This window comes from Gossypium hirsutum, chromosome D01, assembly GCF_007990345.1.
Source record: "Gossypium hirsutum isolate 1008001.06 chromosome D01, Gossypium_hirsutum_v2.1, whole genome shotgun sequence".
In the NCBI taxonomy this organism is placed as follows: domain Eukaryota; kingdom Viridiplantae; phylum Streptophyta; class Magnoliopsida; order Malvales; family Malvaceae; genus Gossypium; species Gossypium hirsutum.
Genome location: NC_053437.1, coordinates 18,981,741 through 19,002,003, shown reverse-complemented (window position 1 = coordinate 19,002,003; position 20,263 = coordinate 18,981,741). Strand labels below are relative to the sequence as shown.

The following is a 20,263-nucleotide window of genomic DNA, read 5'->3' as shown; positions in this document are numbered from 1 at the left end:
AGTTGTCTACTAGAGTTATTGTTACTAAATTATTTATATCTTGGGCTAAAAAATTCTAAATTCAGATCCGCTTGATGTTTTTGAAACTAGACTCAAATACCTTTCTACCATAAAATTTTCAGAATTTATAGCTTATCAAATAAGTATAGTAAAATCTTCAAAATTTATCCCTATTTTTCTATTTGACAGCTTCGACCTTTCCTTACTAAAAATTATTTATCTCATAGTACAAAATTTGACTGATCGTTCCATTTGTTTCTCTTGACACTAGACTCATTAAGGATTTAAACGTATAAATTTAAGTCCCTAATTATTTTTTTTACAATTTTTGATGATTTTCCAAATTCAAAATAGGGGAACCCGAAACCATTCTGACCTTGTCTCACAAAATTCATTATATCTCATAACTTACAATTTTATTGTTTACGTTGTTTCTTCCATGAAAAAATAGACTCAACAAAATTTAATTTCATAATTTATTCAACCTCTAACTCAATTTTCACTATTTTAGATAATTTTTCAAAGTTAGACTACTGTTGCTGTCTGAAACTATTTTAATGTAGAATGTTGATTTCCAAGATTATAACACCGTTATTTCCTTTCTCTACAATTTTTTTGCATCATTTTCTCTTATATCTCTTATTTCTCGAAAACAAGTAATTTTAGCTTTTCATCAAATCCCATTTTTTGTATTTCGGGTACACACCTGTATCATTTTCGCTGCTTACGCAATCTTGAGATCACCAAAAACCTTCTAACTTCGCACAATTCCACCGCTACTCAACACGAGGGAGATAGCAACCGAAACGATTCGCTGTTGTAAAAATAAACATGTCTCATTAATGAAGAGTTCAACAAAGTTAAGAACAAATTCAAAGCCAAAACCACTCGCCCAAACAATACAAGAAAACGCATACCTTATACGCTTACCAACCGATCACCACTTCGAGTCAAATCGATGAATGTTAATTCCAGCCTTACGATCGACTCCTAAACAATGAACAAAACACCCCCTTAATCCCTTATCCAGATTAAAATTCGAGTTTAAAATAATAAAAACTTACTGTACAACACAATTACACGTTTGCACAAAAGGGAAAAGATAAAGAAAGACAATAAAAATGGAAAGGGAATTCAAAAGAAATTCAACAGCAAGGATTTATTATTCAGAAAAAAAAAGGAAAACCAAAAATTTTGAGTGGAGGAGAAGAGAGAAAATGTCAGAAAGGTGGAAAAGAGTCCGAAATTTGAAAAAAAAACTAAAGAAAAAGATAATACCTAAAAAGCTGGCAACTCATCTCCTTAATTCTCTCCCTAACAACCCACAACAACTCCACTACTCAAAATTTCAATTTGACTAGGACTCCACCACGCCACATGGCCAAGCAACAAAAAATAATTCCCTTGCTCGTTCCGGGACTTAAACTCAAGACCTCCCACCCGCCAACACACACCTTAGTCACCAAAGTAGCAAGCCAATTCTGATATATTTTTATCAACTTTTAACTATAAGCATACTGACCAGAGATAAGGTTTTCTTCATAAAAATACCAAAATTTGCCCAAGTCAAGGCTTGAACTTGGGACCTCATACACACACCCAGAACACTTAACCACTGAAGCAGACATATATTTGTGTCATATTTTCACAATAACGAAATTAGAAATTTTGGGGCGTTACATCTAGTTAGACTATAGTTCATTTTTCTATTTGAAATAGATTTCTTCAATTCAACAAGGGTTTTACTTGTTCTACCTATAAATAGATAGCATCGGTAGGGATAGATATACAACCTTAAAATACTATTACTCTGTACGAAAATAGTGAGAGTTTATTCTCTAAGTATTAAATTAATTTTCTAGAATACCAATTTTATCGGTTTCTATTAAGAAGAGATTTTGCTTTCACACTAAAAGTAAAGAAAACTATTTCAAGTTCTGCGTTTGATTCAAATTGTTTAATCCCACCCTCAAAGTAGTTCGTGGTATAAGAAAAGTGGAGAAGACCGTTGGTTGAAAACCGAGAACGATAAGGATCCGTCCAATCGAACACATAGGTGCAATTTCGGTAAAGAATTTATTGCTATAAACATCACAAATCAGCCTGATTTTCAAAATTTTTATTTTCCGCTGTTCAAGAAACCATTTTCAAACTGAATTTTTTCCAACATCGAGAGAGGAATGCAAGAACATATCATCGTGATGTCTAATATTACAGTAAGAATAAAGACCTTGGGGATGATAGCAGATGACTCTTTTTTAGTGCAGGTCATATTGAACTCACTACTTTCGAATTATGAGTCATTTCAAATTAACTATAAAATTATTAAAGACAAGTGGGATGTTAATGAATTGACCAATAATCTCATTTAGGAGGAAGCAAGATTAAAAAGTCAAGGAAGTAATTCCATCCACCTTATGGGTTAAGGAGCTGACAAAGAACTTAAGGCAAAAACCAACAAGTTTAAGAAAAAGAAAAATTTGCCTATTAATATTTCTAATGGCGAGAAAAAGAAACGAATGGAAAATAAGTGTCACTTTTGTAAGAAAAAAGGACACTATCAGAAAGATTGCCGAAAACATAAAGCTTAGTTTGAAAAGAAAGGAAAATTTTATGTTTCTGTATGTTTCGAAGCTTGGTGGTTTAATTTTGGTGCTACTACTCATGTATCCAACATGATGCAAGGATTCCTTTTGATCCAAATCACAAACCCAACTAAAGATTTCCTATATATATGGGTAACCGTATGAAGGCTTCAATTGAATGTATAAGGACTTATCATTTGGTCTTGAGTACTGGTTATCACTTATACTTATTTCAAACTCTTTATGTACCTTCAGTTTCTAAAGACCTTATATCCTTTTCAAAACTTGATGTTTCTAGGTTTAATGCTAAGTTTGGACATGATTGTTTTAATTTATTTAAAATGATTTTTTTAGGTTTAAAAATCCTTATTGATGGTTTATATTAATTGAAACTTGATAATATCTTTGTGGAATCCTTACTTGTTGATCATATCAATGTTGGAATTAAGCCTATTATGCTAAATGAATATTTTGCTTACTTGTGGCATAAACATTTGAGTAATGGATCCAAAGAAAGATTAGTAAAGAATGAGATTCTACCTCGAATCTAGATTTTGATAATTTTGGTGTATGTGTGGATTTCATTAAGGGAAAACAAACCAAACAAACTAAGAAGGGCACCATAAAAAGTACATAGCTTTTTGAGATAATACACACTGATATATGTAGACCTTTTGATGTTCGATCTTTTAGTGGAGAAAAATATTTTATCACCTTTATTGATTATTTTTCATGGTATTGTTACATCTTTTTTCTTGATGAAAAATATCAATTAGTAAATGCCCTTGAGATATACGTTAATAAGGTTGAAAGGCAATCAGATAGAAAAATGAAAATATTAAGATTTCATAGAGGTGGTGAATTTTATGGAAATTTTACTAAATTAGGACAATGTTGAAGTCCATTTGCTAAATTCCTTGAAAGTGCTAGCATATGTGCACAGTATACTATGTTAGGCACACCTCAACAAAATGGTGTTGTAGAAGGCGTAATCGGACTTTATTGGATATGGTTAGGAGTATGATAAGTAACTCCTCATTACCTATACCATTGTGGATGCATACACTCAAAACTATTGTATATTTATTAAATAAGGTTCCTAGTAAGGTAGTTCTAAAAACTCATTTTGAGTTGTGGACTGAAAGGAAACCTAACCTAAGGCACCTACATGTTTGAGGTTGCCAAGCGAAAGCAAGAATATATAATCCACATGAAAGAAAATTAGATTTTTGTACGAAAAGTGGATATTTTATTGGTTATTTAGAGAAATATAAAGGATATAGGTTTTATGTGCCAAATAATAGTATGAAACATAGAGATTAGTAATGCTAGATTCCTTGAAAATGGTGAAGTTAGTAGGAGTGTTTGAAAGCAAGTTATGAATATAAAAGAAATTAGAGTAGAATTTCCTACACCTAAAAATGTTCCTTTATCCACAAATGTTGTTCCAACAATTAATGAATGCCCTAGTAATGTTGAACAACATTTAAATGATGAAACAACCATAGAAGAAGCTAACTCACAAAGGTCTAATAAAAATGGACCATAAATAATGTCATTAAGAAGATTTTAAAAGAGAGAAAATCAACTATTCCTGATGATTATGTGATTTATTTGCAATGATCAGATTTTGATATTGGAATCAATAAAGATCTAGTTTCATTTTCAAAATCCATAAATATTGATGAGTTTGATAAATGGTTAAGTGTCATGAAAGACGAGATAAAATCTATGGAACAAAACAAAGTCTGGGACATTGTCAAATTTTAAAAAGGTTCAAAACGAGTTGGATGTAAATGGTTTTTTAAACTAGATGTGACTCAAATGGCAATATCTAACAATATAAAGCTAAACTTGTTGTCAAAGGTTACACTCAGAAAGATAGTATTGATTATAAAGAGACTTTCTCACTAGTCTCTAAGAAAGATTCCTTAAGAATTATTGTGACATTGGTAGCTTATTACGATTTAGAGTTACACCAAATGGGTGTGAAAACAACCTTTCTAAACGGAAATATTAAGGAAGAAGTTTATATGAACCAACCTGAAGGTTTTATAGTTGAAGGAAAATGTCATATGGTGTGTAAACTTAAGAAGTCAATATATAGACTCAAACAAACTTCACAAAAATGGTACATCAATTTTAATGATACCATAAAACCTTTCGGTTTTCAAGAAAGCATCGTTCATCAGTTTATATACCAAAAGATTAGTGGAAACAAATTTATTTTCTTGGCTCTATATGTTGATGATATTTTGCTTGCGTAAATGATTTTGGTATATTGCGTGAGATAAAAGTTTTTCTCTCGAATAAATTTGAAATGAAAGAAATGGGAGAAACGTCCCATGTGATAAGAATTGAAATATTCCGTGATAGATCATAAGGATTGTTAGGATTGTCTCATAAAAACTATATCGAAAGAGTTTTATTAGAGACTTAATATGTGTAGTTGTTCAGCATGAATTATTCATATACAAAAATGTACAAATTTAGTCTCATACTGTGTCCAAAGAATGATATAGAACGAAAGGGAATGGAATCAATTCCTTATGCTTTTGTTGTGGGTAGTTTAATGTATGATTAGACCTGTAGAAGACTCAACATTAGCTTTGCAGTTGGGATGCTTGGCAGATATCGAAGTAATCCTAGAATTGATTATTGGAAAGCTGCAAAGAAAGTTTTACGGTACCTACAATGGATAAAGAATTACATGCTCATGTATAAGAGATCTACTCAATTGAAAGTGATTCGATACTTGAATTCAAATTTTGTTAGATGTCTTGGCTATTTATTTTTACTTGCTAAAGGAGCCATGTCATGGAAAAGTGCTAAACAATTTGTCATTGTATCATCTATGATGAAAGTAGAGCTTGTAGCATGTTTTGAGGCTACTATTCACGCATTATAGTTGTGGAACTTTATTTCAGGATTTGGGGTAATTGATACTATCACCAAGCCACTGAAAGTTTAATGTGATAATTCCACAACAATATTTTTCTCCAAAAATGACAAATATTCCAAATGTGAAAAACATATGAAATTAAAATATTTTGCCATTTTACACCAAAAAAAATATTTTGCCATTAAGGAGAAAGTTCAAAAACAAATAGTGTCTATAGAGCATATTAGAACTGATCTTATGATTATTGATTCATTAACTAAAGGCTTACAACCAAAGATATTTAAAGAACATGTACATAGAATGGGTCTTGGTTGTGTTGATGAATGAAATTTTATGATGTTTTGACACTTTAAGCTCAATTATGATGTCTTTGAAATAAAATGGACATATTTCTTGTTATAATGATTATGTGCACATAGTTTTTGAAATCATTTAAAACAAGAAAAGCTTTATAGTTACTTAAAGACTTATTATATTGAGTTGTAATATTGTAGTATATAGAAGGAAGCATGTGACTTAAGCTATATACAACCGTCATAACTCACATTTGCAATTTACTATAATGTGGTAATTATAATGAGTGTTATTTTTATGCACGCTCAATGTTTATTCTATTAGGGTTTATATTTTACCTCATTGGGCCAACTGGGAGAATGTAAGATTTTAGCCTAATTTTGTAGATCCAATTAAGTCTAAAATAGTGTGGCCCAATTTAAAGAAGATAAGAGTTTTACTTTGAATAGAAGTTGAACTCTATCTATCCATTCGGTTACTTGATAGACGTATGGGATTAAAAGTTGATTATTATACCATCACTTAGGGTTTGTATAATTAAGGGAATAGGCCAAGAGAGAGAAATCAATTTATCAGGTGTTCTTCATGTTTTTCTTTGTCAAGGTTAATGGCGAAGTCTAATTCCACGTCAAGTATCTCTTAAACTTATAGATTATTCTAAAGGCCTTAAAATCAATGTTTATGCAATATTAGAGATTTGTTTGCATAATATCTAAATCTAATAAATTTTACATTCTTTACACAAAGGAAGAACAAGCAATTAATTTAATTAATTGTAATAACTTTATTTTAAGTTTAGTATGAAATATTTGAGATTATATAATCAAAAGTAATTTAAGCTTTGTAGACAATTATTAAATATAAGTTACCAAGTTGATTTCATTAAGATTAATATGGAAACATGAAATATAATTTTAAAATTTAGGAGATTAATTTAATTAATTTCAATATTACAATAACAAATTAGTTAACATTATCAAGAAAAAAAAGTAGAATTCTTGGCAATGTGATAAACAAGTACAATTTGATACTTTTTTTAATGCATTATTTAGTTTCTACTGCCTTTTCACTTTAATTATAAATTTCTTTTACCCCAATTAATACTTAAAAAAAAAATCTAAATTCGTTGACTTATTTATCTTGGAACTTTGTTTAATTAATTTATGGGTGAAGTACATCACAGGTCACCCAATTATGGGTCATTTTTTTATCACCTAACTATAAATTTTTTAAATTAGTCATCCAACTATAGATTTGTTTTTTTTTTGTCACCTAACTATGATTTTTTTAAACTGGTCACCAAACTAATCGTGATTGATATTTTTTTTGGGTCCATTTCTGTTAAATGCACTAACGGGAGGATGAAGTGGCAGTTGAAAAATTGGTATAATAATAATTTTAGACCTCAACTTTTACATATTATATCGATTTAGTCATAATTTTAAAAATTAACCCTCAAAATTTAGAAATGTTTCAATTTAATCCTAATTCTAAAAAAATAAAGAAATATATAAAAATACATAAATATTTTTAAAAATATAATAATAAATTTAAATTTTATACTAATATTAAATAAAAACAATTATATTAATAGTAAATAATAAAACCCTCCCCTTCCCCACCCCTCTCTCCTACCGTTATGAAACAACTTGAGCCTCTACTCCTTGAAATGAACCCAACCACAAAAAGATCTCTGTTCTCATTCATAATGGGAAACCCATCTCACCATCCTCCAATACATGGTCCAACTTTGGAATCACAAATCACCTTTGCTTCCTTCTACCCTTACCAACGTTCAGAAGCCTTCTTTTGTTCCGATTATATTGATAAAAAAGATGAGTGTTTAATATTTTTTATTCCATTGCCAGTGCATAGTATAGTAATCATTTTTATATTTCGTCTGGTTTGAACATAAATGCTGAATAATTCCATGCATATGCAAATACGATAGATATATGGCATTGGGAAGAGAATATGGATGGGAGAAGAAGACCAAGAGGAAGCAAAGGAGGAGTTAATGCAATGCTTGAAGACCCTGGAAGGAGAGCTGGGGGAGAAGCTCTACTTTGGGGGACAGAGCGTAGGGGTAGCGGGTGTTGCACTTGTACCTTTCACCACTTGGTTTTACAGTTACGAGACTTGTTGCAATTTCAGCAGCAACAACAACAGAGAAGGAGAGGGAGAGGGACGCCAGGGGAGGGACGGTGGGGGGAAGAGAGGAGGGTTTTTTTTTTTAAATTTAATATTAATATAATTATTTTATTTAATATAAATTTAAATAAGTTATTATATTTTAAAAAATATTTATGTATTTTTATAAATTTTTAAATTTTTTAGAAATACGACCAAATTGAAACCATTTATAAATTTTGAGTGTTAATTTTTAAAATTATGAATAAATCGATATAATAGGTAAAATTAAAGGTTAAATTTAATATTATACCAATTTTTTAACTACCACGTGACCTTTCCATCGGCGCAATTAATGAAAATAGACAAAATGATTAGTTGGGTGACCAAAAAAGAAACAAATCCATAGCTAGGTGACCAATTTTAAAAATTCATAGTTAGGTGACAAAAAAGAAAATGACTCATAGTTGGATGACCTGTGATGTAATTTACCCATAAATCAATTAAACAAAGTTCCGAGATTAATCATTTACTAACTTTAATCCAAACACCTATATTATTATTGGGCTATCACTCAAGAAGAGTCCAAGACAACTCAACTCAATACAACAGACTCAGACTGAGTTGAGAGAAGTTGAGTTAGGCCCAGAAGATTCAACCCTACCAGTCTACCACTAAACTAAGAGAGGTCTGAGAGCATTATTTCCCTTCTCAGCACTTCGAGCTTTGTTTCCTAGTCACTCGCCCTCTGCGCAATCACCGATCAAAGCTGAAGATGGGAAGCCTTGGAAAAGCAATATACACTGTCGGATTCTGGATTCGGGAGACCGGTCAGGCTCTCGATCGCCTTGGTTGCCGCCTACAAGGCAACTATTTTTTCCAGGAGCAACGTGAGTTTTATTTCATTTCAATCTTCAACTTCTATTCCTAAGCTGATTCCAATCTCAAATATGGATTCAGTCTTTGGGGGTTTTCAGCTAATTTCAAATATGAAATATACTTTTTATGTCTTCTCATTTTCTAGCTTACATTTTCTTTGATGTTATTATTAAACAATTAGACTGCCTCTGTATAAAATTACAAGCACAGTTATGATTATAAACTTAGGGTTTTTTCCCCTCCTAATTTAGCCAATTGTACTGGTTAATTGGTTATTTGCCTTTCTGATTTCTGAGGTAATTCGGCTTCGTTTTACCTTTTTTTTTTGTGTGTTCAAAGATAGGATTTTGCTTTTGTCGCTTTAGTTTTTTTCTTTTTCATTATCCGAATGCATTCATGTTTTCTTTTTATTTTTATTCATAGTTTCTAGGCATCGGACTCTGATGAACGTATTTGATAAATCTCCTCTGGTGGACAAGGATGCATTCGTAGCCCCTAGCGCATCTGTCATTGGCGATGTTCAGGTGGGAAGAGGATCTTCTATTTGGTATGGATGTGTTTTAAGGGGTAAGATACTTGCTTATATACTCAATTTGGTTTTTGTTTGACGGCAATAGTCTTTTTTTTTTTTTCAATTGATTAAGAACAAAAACTATTAGCAACATAAGTCTAATAAAGGCAAACCATATGCCTACGTCCCTATTAGCTGCATGTACTTCCAACTTTGCAACTTTCTCACACCAAAGAAGTGTTGTGTGGTGGTTGCTCGCCTCATCCCTTAATCATGAGGTCGGGGGGTTGGTCCTTGCCCAGGGGAATGGAGCACATTTCACGGCCAGCCATTTACCTCTTTGGAGAGCACTCGCGGCGAGGGGATTAGTCACTGCTATTGGCAGTGGACAACCTGGTTTCGACCAAAAAAAAAGAAAAAGAAATTATTTAAGGATGGACTATATATCCAACTTAGCATATGAAGTTTTAGGGTTATACTAATTAACTTTTAGATGGTGACTTGAGAAACAAATAGACATTATTAATGGTAATACTATTGGCTTATGTTTAGTGTGCTTTAATTTGAAAACTATGTGAATAAAGATAGTAGACTTAAGTTGATTATTTCTGCACATATTCTGAATGAGTTTAAATTTACTACATGTCTGGGTTTATCACAATTGGTCTAGAGAAATGTAGCTAGTCCTAGTGAGGATATTACTTGTCTCAACTTTTAACAATTAATTTACAGGAATGTTGTTTGTAAATTTAACTATTGGTTTCAACTTTAAATTATCAGTTCTTTTAATTTTATTTTCTATTTATCTTGTATGGTATTGTCTTCCTGGTACGTCTTACTATTTCATTTAACATTTTAGCCATCCTAAATAATCATTCATTCACACAAGCGAGCGCTTGCAACTTGTATAATATACCTTGTTCCCCACCTGGTTCATGTCCTCAACTCCACATGCTTCTTAAAACCTTAAATACAACCACAATGCATAAGATGGCAGACTTATTCTCCTGTAGAGCAGGTTCATTTTTACTAGTATTTATCATTCTTCTCCTATCAAGGAGATAAAATTTTGGGTTAAGAAGATATTTCGGACAATTATTTTCTTCCCTCAAAATGAAATCCCTGGTATATTTAGTGTATGTACCATGTGTGACTGCAGTTCCTTATTATTCTAATAAGAAAGTTGAAAATGAATTTGTGCAGCCACATACCACATAGCAATGCCTTTCTACAAAGTTGGGTTAGGGAATCATTCCTGAATAATACGTCTTTATTGAATGGTAGTACATTTGACTCTTCACTACTATATCTCTCGAAGAGGAAGGTTTCTGAGATCACACCCTACCCCACTATCTTTTAACCACCCCGTGTAGAGGAAGTTATAATTTTCTTGACCCTTGTGAATTTGTTCGGAGAGATATTAGGGTTATTTCTTTGACATTATTTTTACTAGATTTTCCTGATTATCATCCTTGTCCTGCTTTGAACAGGGGATGTCAACAGCATTAGTGTTGGATCTGGAACTAATATACAAGACAACTCCCTTGTGCATGTTGCAAAATCTAATCTAAGTGGGAAAGTGCTACCAACTAACATTGGAAACAATGTTACTGTAGGTAAGTAAAGTGGCATTGGCCATACATTTCATGTGAATTAACCTGATAAAAAAGTTTCTTCCATCAATAAGGTATGATTGAAACTTTGAAATGATCAGGTCATAGTGCTGTTTTACATGGCTGTACCGTTGAGGATGAAGCATTTGTTGGCATGGGAGCCACACTTCTTGATGGTGTAGTTGTGGAAAAACATGCTATGGTTGCTGCTGGAGCCCTTGTGAGACAGAATACAAGGATCCCTGCTGGGGAGGTACCACAAACTCCATGGTCTTCTGGTCATGTTTTCAAAAATATTTGATGAACTTGTTGATTTATCTGTTAATCAGAGTCACCTTTGTTTCTTGTTGTAGCATTTATGAATAAAAAAATAACCAGAAACATGCATTAGAAGTTAGAAAACATATACATATATGTTCAGATGATAAAGATAAAACAGGTGTTATGACACCTGTTGGTAACAATTATAATACAGGGACAGTTCTACTGCTCATATTAATATTTTAAGTCATACAATGCTGTAAAAATGTACCTGTACTTTAGATGATGAGGTGTTCGATCTTCTTTGGTTGACAGGTGTGGGGAGGCAATCCAGCTAAATTCCTGAGGAAGCTAACTGAAGAAGAGATAGCGTTTATTTCCCAGTCAGCCACCAATTATACCAACCTTGCACAGGTACATGCTGCTGAGAATGCAAAACCCTTTGATGAAATTGAATTTGAGAAAGTTCTTCGCAAGAAGTTTGCGAAGAGGGATGAAGAGTATGACTCAATGCTGGGCATTGTCCGTGAAACTCCACCAGAACTAATTCTTCCAGACAATGTCCTACCAGATAAAGAGCAAAAGTCCTCTGAAAAATGATCTTTTTTTTATTTATTAGTTGCTTTTTTATTTGCTCCAAAAGTCTTGAGATTTGGCATCAAGAAAAATTTGTTGTTATGTTCAAGTACATGGCAGAGGGATGATTTTTCTTTTCCAAATAATACCGGACATGTTTTAGGATAGAACCATGGTATAAAACTCTACTGTTTGTATGGTTACTGAGAGTCGCAGTTCATGACCGGAGAGATGTAATTTGATGTCTAATGTTCCATGTACCTAAGATGCTTGTTTTCTACTTATAATTGCCCTTCTCCTCGTGTATCAGTATAAAGCAGGCGACTGGCTTTGCTGTGCTTAGACGTAGTACTTCTCTTTGTGGTCAAAGGCCTAGTACTTCTTGTAATAGTAATAAACAATGCTGAATATTAGGTTGCTCTTTTAAAGCAAGGGATTGTGCATGCGTTAGTTAATGAATAAATGACAATTTATTGCATAATTCATATATGTTTGTATTACTGTTAATCTTATAAAAAATTATATACATATTTATAAATTGTTGAATACTTTCAAATATAAAAGTCTATATATATGTTTGCGAGCGTTTTTCTGCCACTGATGCAAAGTTTGGGTCAGTCACAAACCCTGATGCCTGCATCAAATTTGTACTAACACCCAAAATAAGTTGACAACTTGAATGACTGTATCTTGGGTATAACTGTAAATTTAGTTTTAAGTTTTGGGTCAGGCTAGCATGTGCATGCTTGCAGCAATTGTAAAAACATAGTTTGCAAAAGAAAGGAAATATCCAACACAATAATGTCTACCAGTGACTAACTCAAATCCGCAAAAACACGCTAGAAAACCTTATCTAAACATGAGATGGGCCCCAATGCCGGTATCCTTAAATATCCATTGGGGCCACGCCTTCGTCAGTAGAACCACCCTGCTCAGCTGCAGCCTCTTGTCCTGCAGCAGCATCAGGTTCAGCAGCTGGTCCTTCTTGCTCTCCCACGATCTCAAAGGCATTGATCATTTGTTGTACAGTTTCCTGATCCAAAATATGGAATGGCTCTCCAACCCCTACCACAGCAACTGTACATATAGAGCTTTTTAGAGTTTCTCCTTGCAGGGTTTCCCTTATAGCCATAAGAGCATCTTTGACCAGATCGTCTCGAGAGGAATCTGCGAAGTTCTCAAACCTCCGCTCCAAGTACGTCTTTGCAGCTTGTGAGCGGGACCCAATGGCAAAAGCCTGGTACTCAAAGTAATTTCCACTCGGACAGTTGTAGTAGAGATGAGCCCCAGATTCATCCAAGCCAGCCACCAACAGGCCAACCCCATAAGGTCGTTTCCAAGAGCGTTGGGTGCAGACCTGCAACCAAACACAAGCATGTCCCCCATTTCAATTGCACAAACAAATAACACTATTATGTTATTAGGTTTGGTGTTCCGCAAGAAATTGCCATCTTTGGCATCAACTATATTTCATTTAATGGGGTTAAAAGTAAACACCCCAAAACAAAATTATCAGAAGAAAAAGTGAACTCACTACATTAATAAGATAATAACTATCAAAAATCATGTTAGATTCCAAGATTATTACAAACAATGTCAGAGCTCCAAATATGCAATTGAATTAAGATACAGTTGAGTAATATACAAAATTTAGCAGTGAATTGAAATGGCAAGCACAGAATAACAGTAAGGAGACGAAGCAAAAAGATAAACATCAGAGGGCTTCCACAGTTTTTATGTTAACCAAAGAGCCATATGAAAACATAGATCATCTATCACAATTTACGGTTACTCACTATAACCAACCTCAAAGACTTATCATTCAGCCTCACTTCTTGCATCAACAAATGAACAGATCAAGTAATCATGAAAAAGTCAGAAAACTGCTACTCAATCACTTAACACCAGAACAGCTAAAACCGAGCACACAAAGGCATGCCAAGCTCTCCGAGTTGTATGCAAAGAAACCATTAAGCCCATTCAAACTACAATTGAGCTTCAATCCTATTATACTCTCATCCTTCAATTAACAGAAGCCTAACAAGGTAATAAAACAATAACTGGAATACACTCACCTCCCACAATCTTTTCAAATCAGCCTTTCTATGGAATAGTCTATTGCCTGCTTTATGCCCTGAAGTTTTTGGTCAGAAACAAATCGCAAATACAATATCATTACCAGACCAAGCCACTTGATGCCAATTACAGTTAAACCCTCATCCATAACTTGCAAGTAAAGCTAACTCACCAATTGAATACATAATCAGTAAGAAAGAGATCCCCTCAGTTATACCCTTCTGTCTGTTTGTATCATACTAATCCGCATTATCCGTTTCATTTTCCTCTATTCTAGATAGAACTTCGGCTATTAATTCAATCATTGATCAGTTCAGCAGTAATGCAAATGGGCAGTTCTATTTCTACATTACTTGATCCATTAATGTTTCCTACACGGAAGCCGCGCTTAACTGTGAGTCAATAACCATTTTATGGTTAATTTTGCACTTCTATTTACTAAAATGCTTCGGTAGAAACCCACTAATTAGGGTTTCGACTTTCAATTTCTCAAAGAAAACCCAAATATCAACATTACCCATCAGTTTAACTACACTCAAAATAAAGGCCATTTCCCTTTTTTTAAAGAAAAAAGTTCAAAGATTTAGGATTTCAAGAAATGAAAGACCTGAGCTTTATCGGCAAGTTGGACGACAAGTCTGCCAACAGGAAGTGGCGATTCATACGTGAAGTTGTAGTTAATACACTCGTTTCTCATATACCGAGAAAGGACGCGGCCGTCAGCGGTGAGACCGGCGATGGCAACGCCGATGTGGTCGTCGACTTTGAAAATCTTTTTCTGGTGAGAAGACAACTCGGAGTTAGCCTTGTTGACGCAACCCAAAACTACATGGGTCTTAGATCGAAGTCCGATCGCGGCTGAACCTTGCTTCACAGCTTCCATCGCGTATTCCACTTGGAACAACCGCCCCGCAGGACTCCATGTGGTAACGTCTGTATCGTACTGGTTCCTGAACATTTTCCTCTACGCCACCGTCTTAATTGCTAGCTTTCTTCTTCGATTGAAAGAAACTGGCTTCAACACACTCTCTCTGGGTATTTTAAGAGGGTTTTTCCTCTTCTTCAAGACAGATTGAGAGAAAAACGAAAGCCCTTTTAATGGCTTTGGTTCTATGCTAATAATATTTGGGTCATTCGACAAGAAAATGGGCCAATAGGCCTAATGAAGCTGCAATATAGGATAGCTTTTAGAGGTTTCATGGGCCGGCCAGCCCAGTCTGTGTTTGTCCGGGTTTGGATTTAGTTTTTCAACCTTGGGCCAATCCGGCCCATTTTATTGTTTAAAAATATATAAATAATTTTATTTAAATATTTATATAATTTCGTTTAAATAAAAAAATATTTTTATTACTTTTTACTTAGTAAAATGGAGAATTTAGATAGGGAAAGTTGGGTTTGAGTCTAAAATTAATTTTTTTTGGAATTTAGATAGGGAAAGTTGGGTTTGAGTCTAAAATTTTTTTTTTTTGGAATCACGCCTGATTTATCCCATAAACATCTCTAATATAAATTAAATTGGATATTTTCAATCAATCTTTTTTTAATCTAGTGAAAATATCATTATTTCAAATTTAAAAATGAGATGTGTTGGATAAGGTTTGGTTTTGATCGAATCATTTTTAATTTAATAAAAATATATGATTGTTTCGGATGCAGATTTGAAAATTAGGGTCCGTTTTTTACATGTAAAAAATTTTACGGAAAATATTGTAGTACCCAAATTTTACCCGGCCCGAGCCCAAATATTAAAAACAAAATTTAAATATATATATAATAAAAAAAATGTTCAGTTTTTTTTACAATAACAGGCCCAAAATAGCCCAATCCAAATTTCCTAATACCCAACTCTACCCTAACCCAAAATACAATCCTAAGCCCGGTTACAACCCAAACCCAATTAAGCCCAAACCTAATCTGACCTAATACAACAAACCCGATTCAGGCCCAACACTCAATAGCCCACTACGTTTCAAAAAATAGAAACCCTAGTGTTTCTAGCTCCCTCTTCAGCCACCGACGCCGTCACCCACGTGCTCCTCCGAGCCTTTGCCCTCGCACGAGCCTCCAGCTGGCCTTCGTACGGCCGTACCTGCAGCAAACGCAACAAACACACAGCAAACAGGCGACAGAGGACGAGCGAACGAAAAAGAGAAATAAGCAACAAAAAGAAAAAGAAAATAGAAAAAAACAATAATATAATTGGTGTAATTTTCATTTTTATTTTCGGCCATAAAAAAGGCCATTTTTCAGCATTTTGTGGGAGATCACGCATATTGTATCAAAAAAAATATACATAGAAAGATATACAAAAATTGAAAAAAGAAGGTTTTCTTCTTTGGCTCGACCGCTCTGTTCTTTTAGGTTCTTTTCTTTCCTTCTCTATTAGCCATTAATCATACGAAATAATATATATATATATATATATAGAAAATAAAAGAGAAAGAGGGGGGAGGATCTTACCTTTGCGCACCGTTGGAGCCATCCCCTACTCTGTCCGAATCTAAATGAGAGAGGGGAGAGTTCTGGCTTTCAAGGTGGCGGAGAAGCAAGCGTTTACCTTCGTTATATCGGCCGGATCCCCATCTCTCTTGTCACAATCGGAGCAGAGGGGGATCTGAGGGGGTCGAGTTGTGACAGTGGTTGAAGAACGGAGGCAGCGTTCCCCTCTTTTCTGCAATACAAAATGAACATTTAGGTTTTTTTTAGGGCTTAGTTTAGCCTTGATCTGTTCAAGGGAACGGCGTCGTTTGATGCCAAAGCAATGAGTCAACAAAACGGCGCCGTTTTGAGACCCCTTGACCCGCACGGTGACCCGGCCCATGGGGAAGGATCGGCACGTTTTGCCTTAGGGGGATATTTGCGCCATAGGTCCTCCCTCATTTGCGGCGTATTCAATGCAATTTTTTTATATTTTCAATTTTGGCATCGAATTTTGCTTCTATTTCAGTTTGGTCCCTAGACCATGCGCTTTGACTTCGTTGGAACGACGTCGTTTAATCGACAGGGGTTATTTCCCTATTCAGTCATCCGCTTTTCATGCGCGTTATAATTTAGTCCTTTTTGTCTCTTTTATCTTTAATTACGGCCCTAAAATTTTGTTTTCTTTTCGATTTGATCCTAAATCGACTACTATACTTATTCTCCCCATTAAATTAAATATTTTAGTATTATTATACAATATTATTTTTTTCTTATTGATATTATTGTCTTTATTTCATTTGTGTATTTTTTATTTTTTTATTTTTTTATTTTTTTATGTCTAAAAGATTACTATATATGTATATGTACCTACGTATAGTAAAAAATATCATAAGTCGGCCTTACTTCTTTTTTTACTTTTATTATATATGCGCGTATATTATTTCTATATATATATATATATTAAGATTTACTTACATATTTGCATATTTATATGCCATTTTTAATTTTCATATACGTATATATATACCTTATATCTATATATCTTTATATCTTATTATATATTTATATGTCTTATTATATATATATATCTCTTTTACATTTTTAATTGTATTCATTATTTATTTATTTTCATTTTCATTATTATCTGGAATGAATGTTTTAATTTTATTCGTTTGTATACGTTGTTATTTTGCATGTTGTCGATTTGTCCTTTTATTTATTTCATATTAGTTGCAATTGCTCGTATCATTTTTATACTTTCGTATTCATTGTGATTTTGCCATGTACAACAACAAATGTAATTTGCTTCCACATTCTTTTATTACGACTCCATATTTTATTTTACTCGATATGTCAAAATTTGTTAATAGCATCTCGTGTTAAAATTCAAGAAGGTCATACCATAACTTATTGGGTTTCAATTTTCACAATATCTAAATACACAAATCTTTTCAAACTCAAGTTTTAAATGATCTCGGGATTTGAAAAAATCGCGTCCTAACTCATTGGTCGTGATCTCCCTTTTAAATCAGAGGTAGCCAAATATTTTTAAATAAGCATTTTTATTCGCGTATCAGGAATTTGAGACATCGTGTCCTAACTTACTGGATATGATTCTCTTTCTCGATTAACGTAAAATATGCTTCTTATCTCAAAAAATTTTCAACATTTTAATACAAGGATCGTATTTTTAAAATTCTTCAAAGTTATCAATTTTCGACATTAAGACATTAACTAATCAATTAGGTACCAATTTTGGGCGTTACGAGGGTGCTAATCCTTCCTCGTACGTAACCGACTCCCGAACCCGTTTTCTGAATTTCGTGGACCAAAATCGTTGTTTTAATAAAATCAAACCGTTTATTAAAAACAACCACTTTTCGAGGTGATCCAATCACACCTCATTAAAAAGGATTGGTGGCGACTCCCTTTTTTTTCGTTTTCGTCAAAACCCAAGTCGACCCCGTTTTTATCAAAAAAATGGTGTCAACAGCTTGGCGACTCCGCTGGGGACATTTAGAGAGTCAAGCCGTAAAATTGATTGTTTTCTGTCTTATTGTTGAAAACTGAAAATTTGATTTGAAAAATTACGATCTTTTCTTTGCGCTTGTTTGCATGATTATTGTAAATTGAGTGGTATATTTTGGCATCATATTGCATAAGACTGTTTAGTCTTGTCCTTTTAAGTGGGAGTGAGAAACTACTCCTTCGTGAGGTTTTCACCTCCATGCAGGATAGTGGATCACTTTCGAAATACATCCGTACCTATGTCTTCGTGAGATTTTCGTCTCCGTGTAGCCATAGGGAAATGTATTCCCCTGAACCGAACTCGATCTGTATGAGCCTATAATGGGTGAAGATCGAGGAATCTGTTGGTTCGGGTACATGACTTTAGAGCCAAACCTCATATAGTGGACTTAGGAACTTAACCTAGGTAGAGCCACTCCGAATCCCTAGTATTTACCTGATTAGGTACTTTTGGTTTTCTGTGCTTGCTTATGTTTTGTACTAACCCCTCTTGTTGTGTTTTGATTATGATTGCATTGCATTGCATTTGCATCTTAGGAAAGAGATATTGATCCAAGTCCGATTACGAAATTAGAAAGCTTGTCATGGAATACGAATTCCTTGATAAAGTGGAAAACAATACGACTGCCCGAATATATTCTGAGAAACACAAGAAGGGCGATCGAAGAGTTCGTGACCTTGCTTCATGGCCTGAGGATTCAAGGCGATCATCTGAGAGCCTTAAACGTTCCAACCCCTTAAAGAAGCTGACGAGCCTTATGAAGACGGGTAGATGATGGATCGCGACCAAGATTGGGAAAAAGAGCTAGCAATGGCATCTATTGGCGAGATTACCTCAAACGTGCAGATGAAGAAAAAGATCGATGTTGTTTCTTGGAATATGAGGGTGAGGCCGTATATGTATCCGTTTTATGTAAATGAATTTACTTTCTAGAAAAGTTTCCTAAATGTAATTGAATCAAAATCAATGTCTCTCTAGGCATTCATTTTGCATCTGCATTACATGCATTAGAGTCTATTGAAAGAGTCTAATTGAGTAAATTTATTTCAGCTAATTTGGAAAACCAACCAACCAAACACCCTTACGGTATCCAAGCCAAGACTAGAGAAATGGAACAAATGTTGGAAAAATTAGAGCGAATGCAGATACAGATGCAGGAGCAATTGACCGAATTTTAACAGAAGATGAGAGATCAGATGCTAGAATTACAGAGAACCATGATAAGCCAGTTCAACCGACTGCTAGCTGGAGAGTTAGAAAAAAGGAAAGATCCGGTGGTCCACTTTGGGGTTGATAATAAGGATCTTGCCTATTCCCTAGATTGTACTCCGACAAGTGACCAGGTCCAACCAGATGGGCGCCCACAATGGGCACTCTTTACCATCAGATCTCAACGATATCAAACTGGTACAGCAACACCAGTGAGTTACTTGACGGGCCCAAGATCCAATTGGAGGAACAATTTTCCTGTTGCTCTTGATAACCCAGTAGAAACAAAGCAATCGAGGGTGGAGTACCTAGATACTACAAATGTCCCAAGGAAGATGGGGAATAAGAAAGATAATAAAAGGTCAGTCCCAAAGAAAAAGGAGAATGAAGTGAACCATGTGAGTACATACAACAAGTCAATTACAGTGAACCAACCAGGAAAGGTGGTTACCAATCAACAAGGTTCATCAAGACAAGAATCTTATATGAAACAAGGCACTGAGAACCTCCAGTTCACGCCAATTCCCATGTCGTATAAGGAGCTGTATCAAAGCTTATTCGATGCGTACATTGTTGCCTCTCTCTACACGAAACATTCACAGCCTCCGTGCCCCAAATGGCACGATGCGAATGCACAATGCGAATATCATGCGAGAAATACAGGGCATTCCATAGAAAATTGCATTGCCTTTAAAAAACTAATTGAAAGGCTTATCAGTATGGGCGTCGTTAAATTTGATGATTCCTCCAGTGCAGTGAATCCATTACCCAATCATA

The 20,263-nt window shown here is 34.2% G+C and overlaps 2 protein-coding genes across 2 annotated transcripts; one reads left to right on the top strand and one right to left on the bottom strand.

Annotated features, from left to right (window-relative positions):
* Positions 1-8,434: 8,434 nt before the first annotated feature.
* On the top strand, positions 8,435-12,038 carry LOC107922007 (gamma carbonic anhydrase 1, mitochondrial). The gene is made up of 5 exons (XM_016851827.2): positions 8,435-8,801; positions 9,214-9,357; positions 10,792-10,917; positions 11,016-11,167; positions 11,491-12,038. The coding sequence occupies exons 1-5, from the start codon at positions 8,687-8,689 to the stop codon at positions 11,773-11,775; spliced, it is 822 nt and encodes a 273-aa protein (XP_016707316.1). The 5' UTR covers positions 8,435-8,686; the 3' UTR covers positions 11,776-12,038.
* Positions 12,039-12,510: 472 nt separating this feature from the next.
* LOC107922006 (proteasome subunit alpha type-1-A-like) lies at positions 12,511-14,883 on the bottom strand. The gene is made up of 2 exons (NM_001398437.1): positions 14,435-14,883; positions 12,511-13,108 (listed from the first exon to the last, which is right to left on the bottom strand). Exons 1-2 carry the CDS (start codon positions 14,783-14,785, stop codon positions 12,638-12,640), a joined length of 822 nt encoding a protein of 273 aa, NP_001385366.1. The 5' UTR covers positions 14,786-14,883; the 3' UTR covers positions 12,511-12,637.
* Between the last annotated feature and the right edge of the window lie 5,380 nt (positions 14,884-20,263).

What these genes read in the sequence shown, in the direction of transcription:
- LOC107922007 (XM_016851827.2), top strand. Translation starts at nt 8,687, where the DNA reads ATGGGAAGCCTTGGAAAAGCAATATACACTGTCGGATTCTGGATTCGG. An exon ending in GTATGGATGTGTTTTAAGGG is followed by an intron (nt 9,358 to 10,791) that starts GTAAGATACTTG and finishes TGCTTTGAACAG; the next exon opens with GGGATGTCAACAGCATTAGT. An exon ending in TGGAAACAATGTTACTGTAG is followed by an intron (nt 10,918 to 11,015) that starts GTAAGTAAAGTG and finishes TGAAATGATCAG; the next exon opens with GTCATAGTGCTGTTTTACAT.
- LOC107922006 (NM_001398437.1), bottom strand. Translation starts at nt 14,785, where the DNA reads ATGTTCAGGAACCAGTACGATACAGACGTTACCACATGGAGTCCTGCG. An exon ending in AACTTGCCGATAAAGCTCAG is followed by an intron (nt 13,109 to 14,434) that starts GTCTTTCATTTC and finishes GTTTGGTTGCAG; the next exon opens with GTCTGCACCCAACGCTCTTG.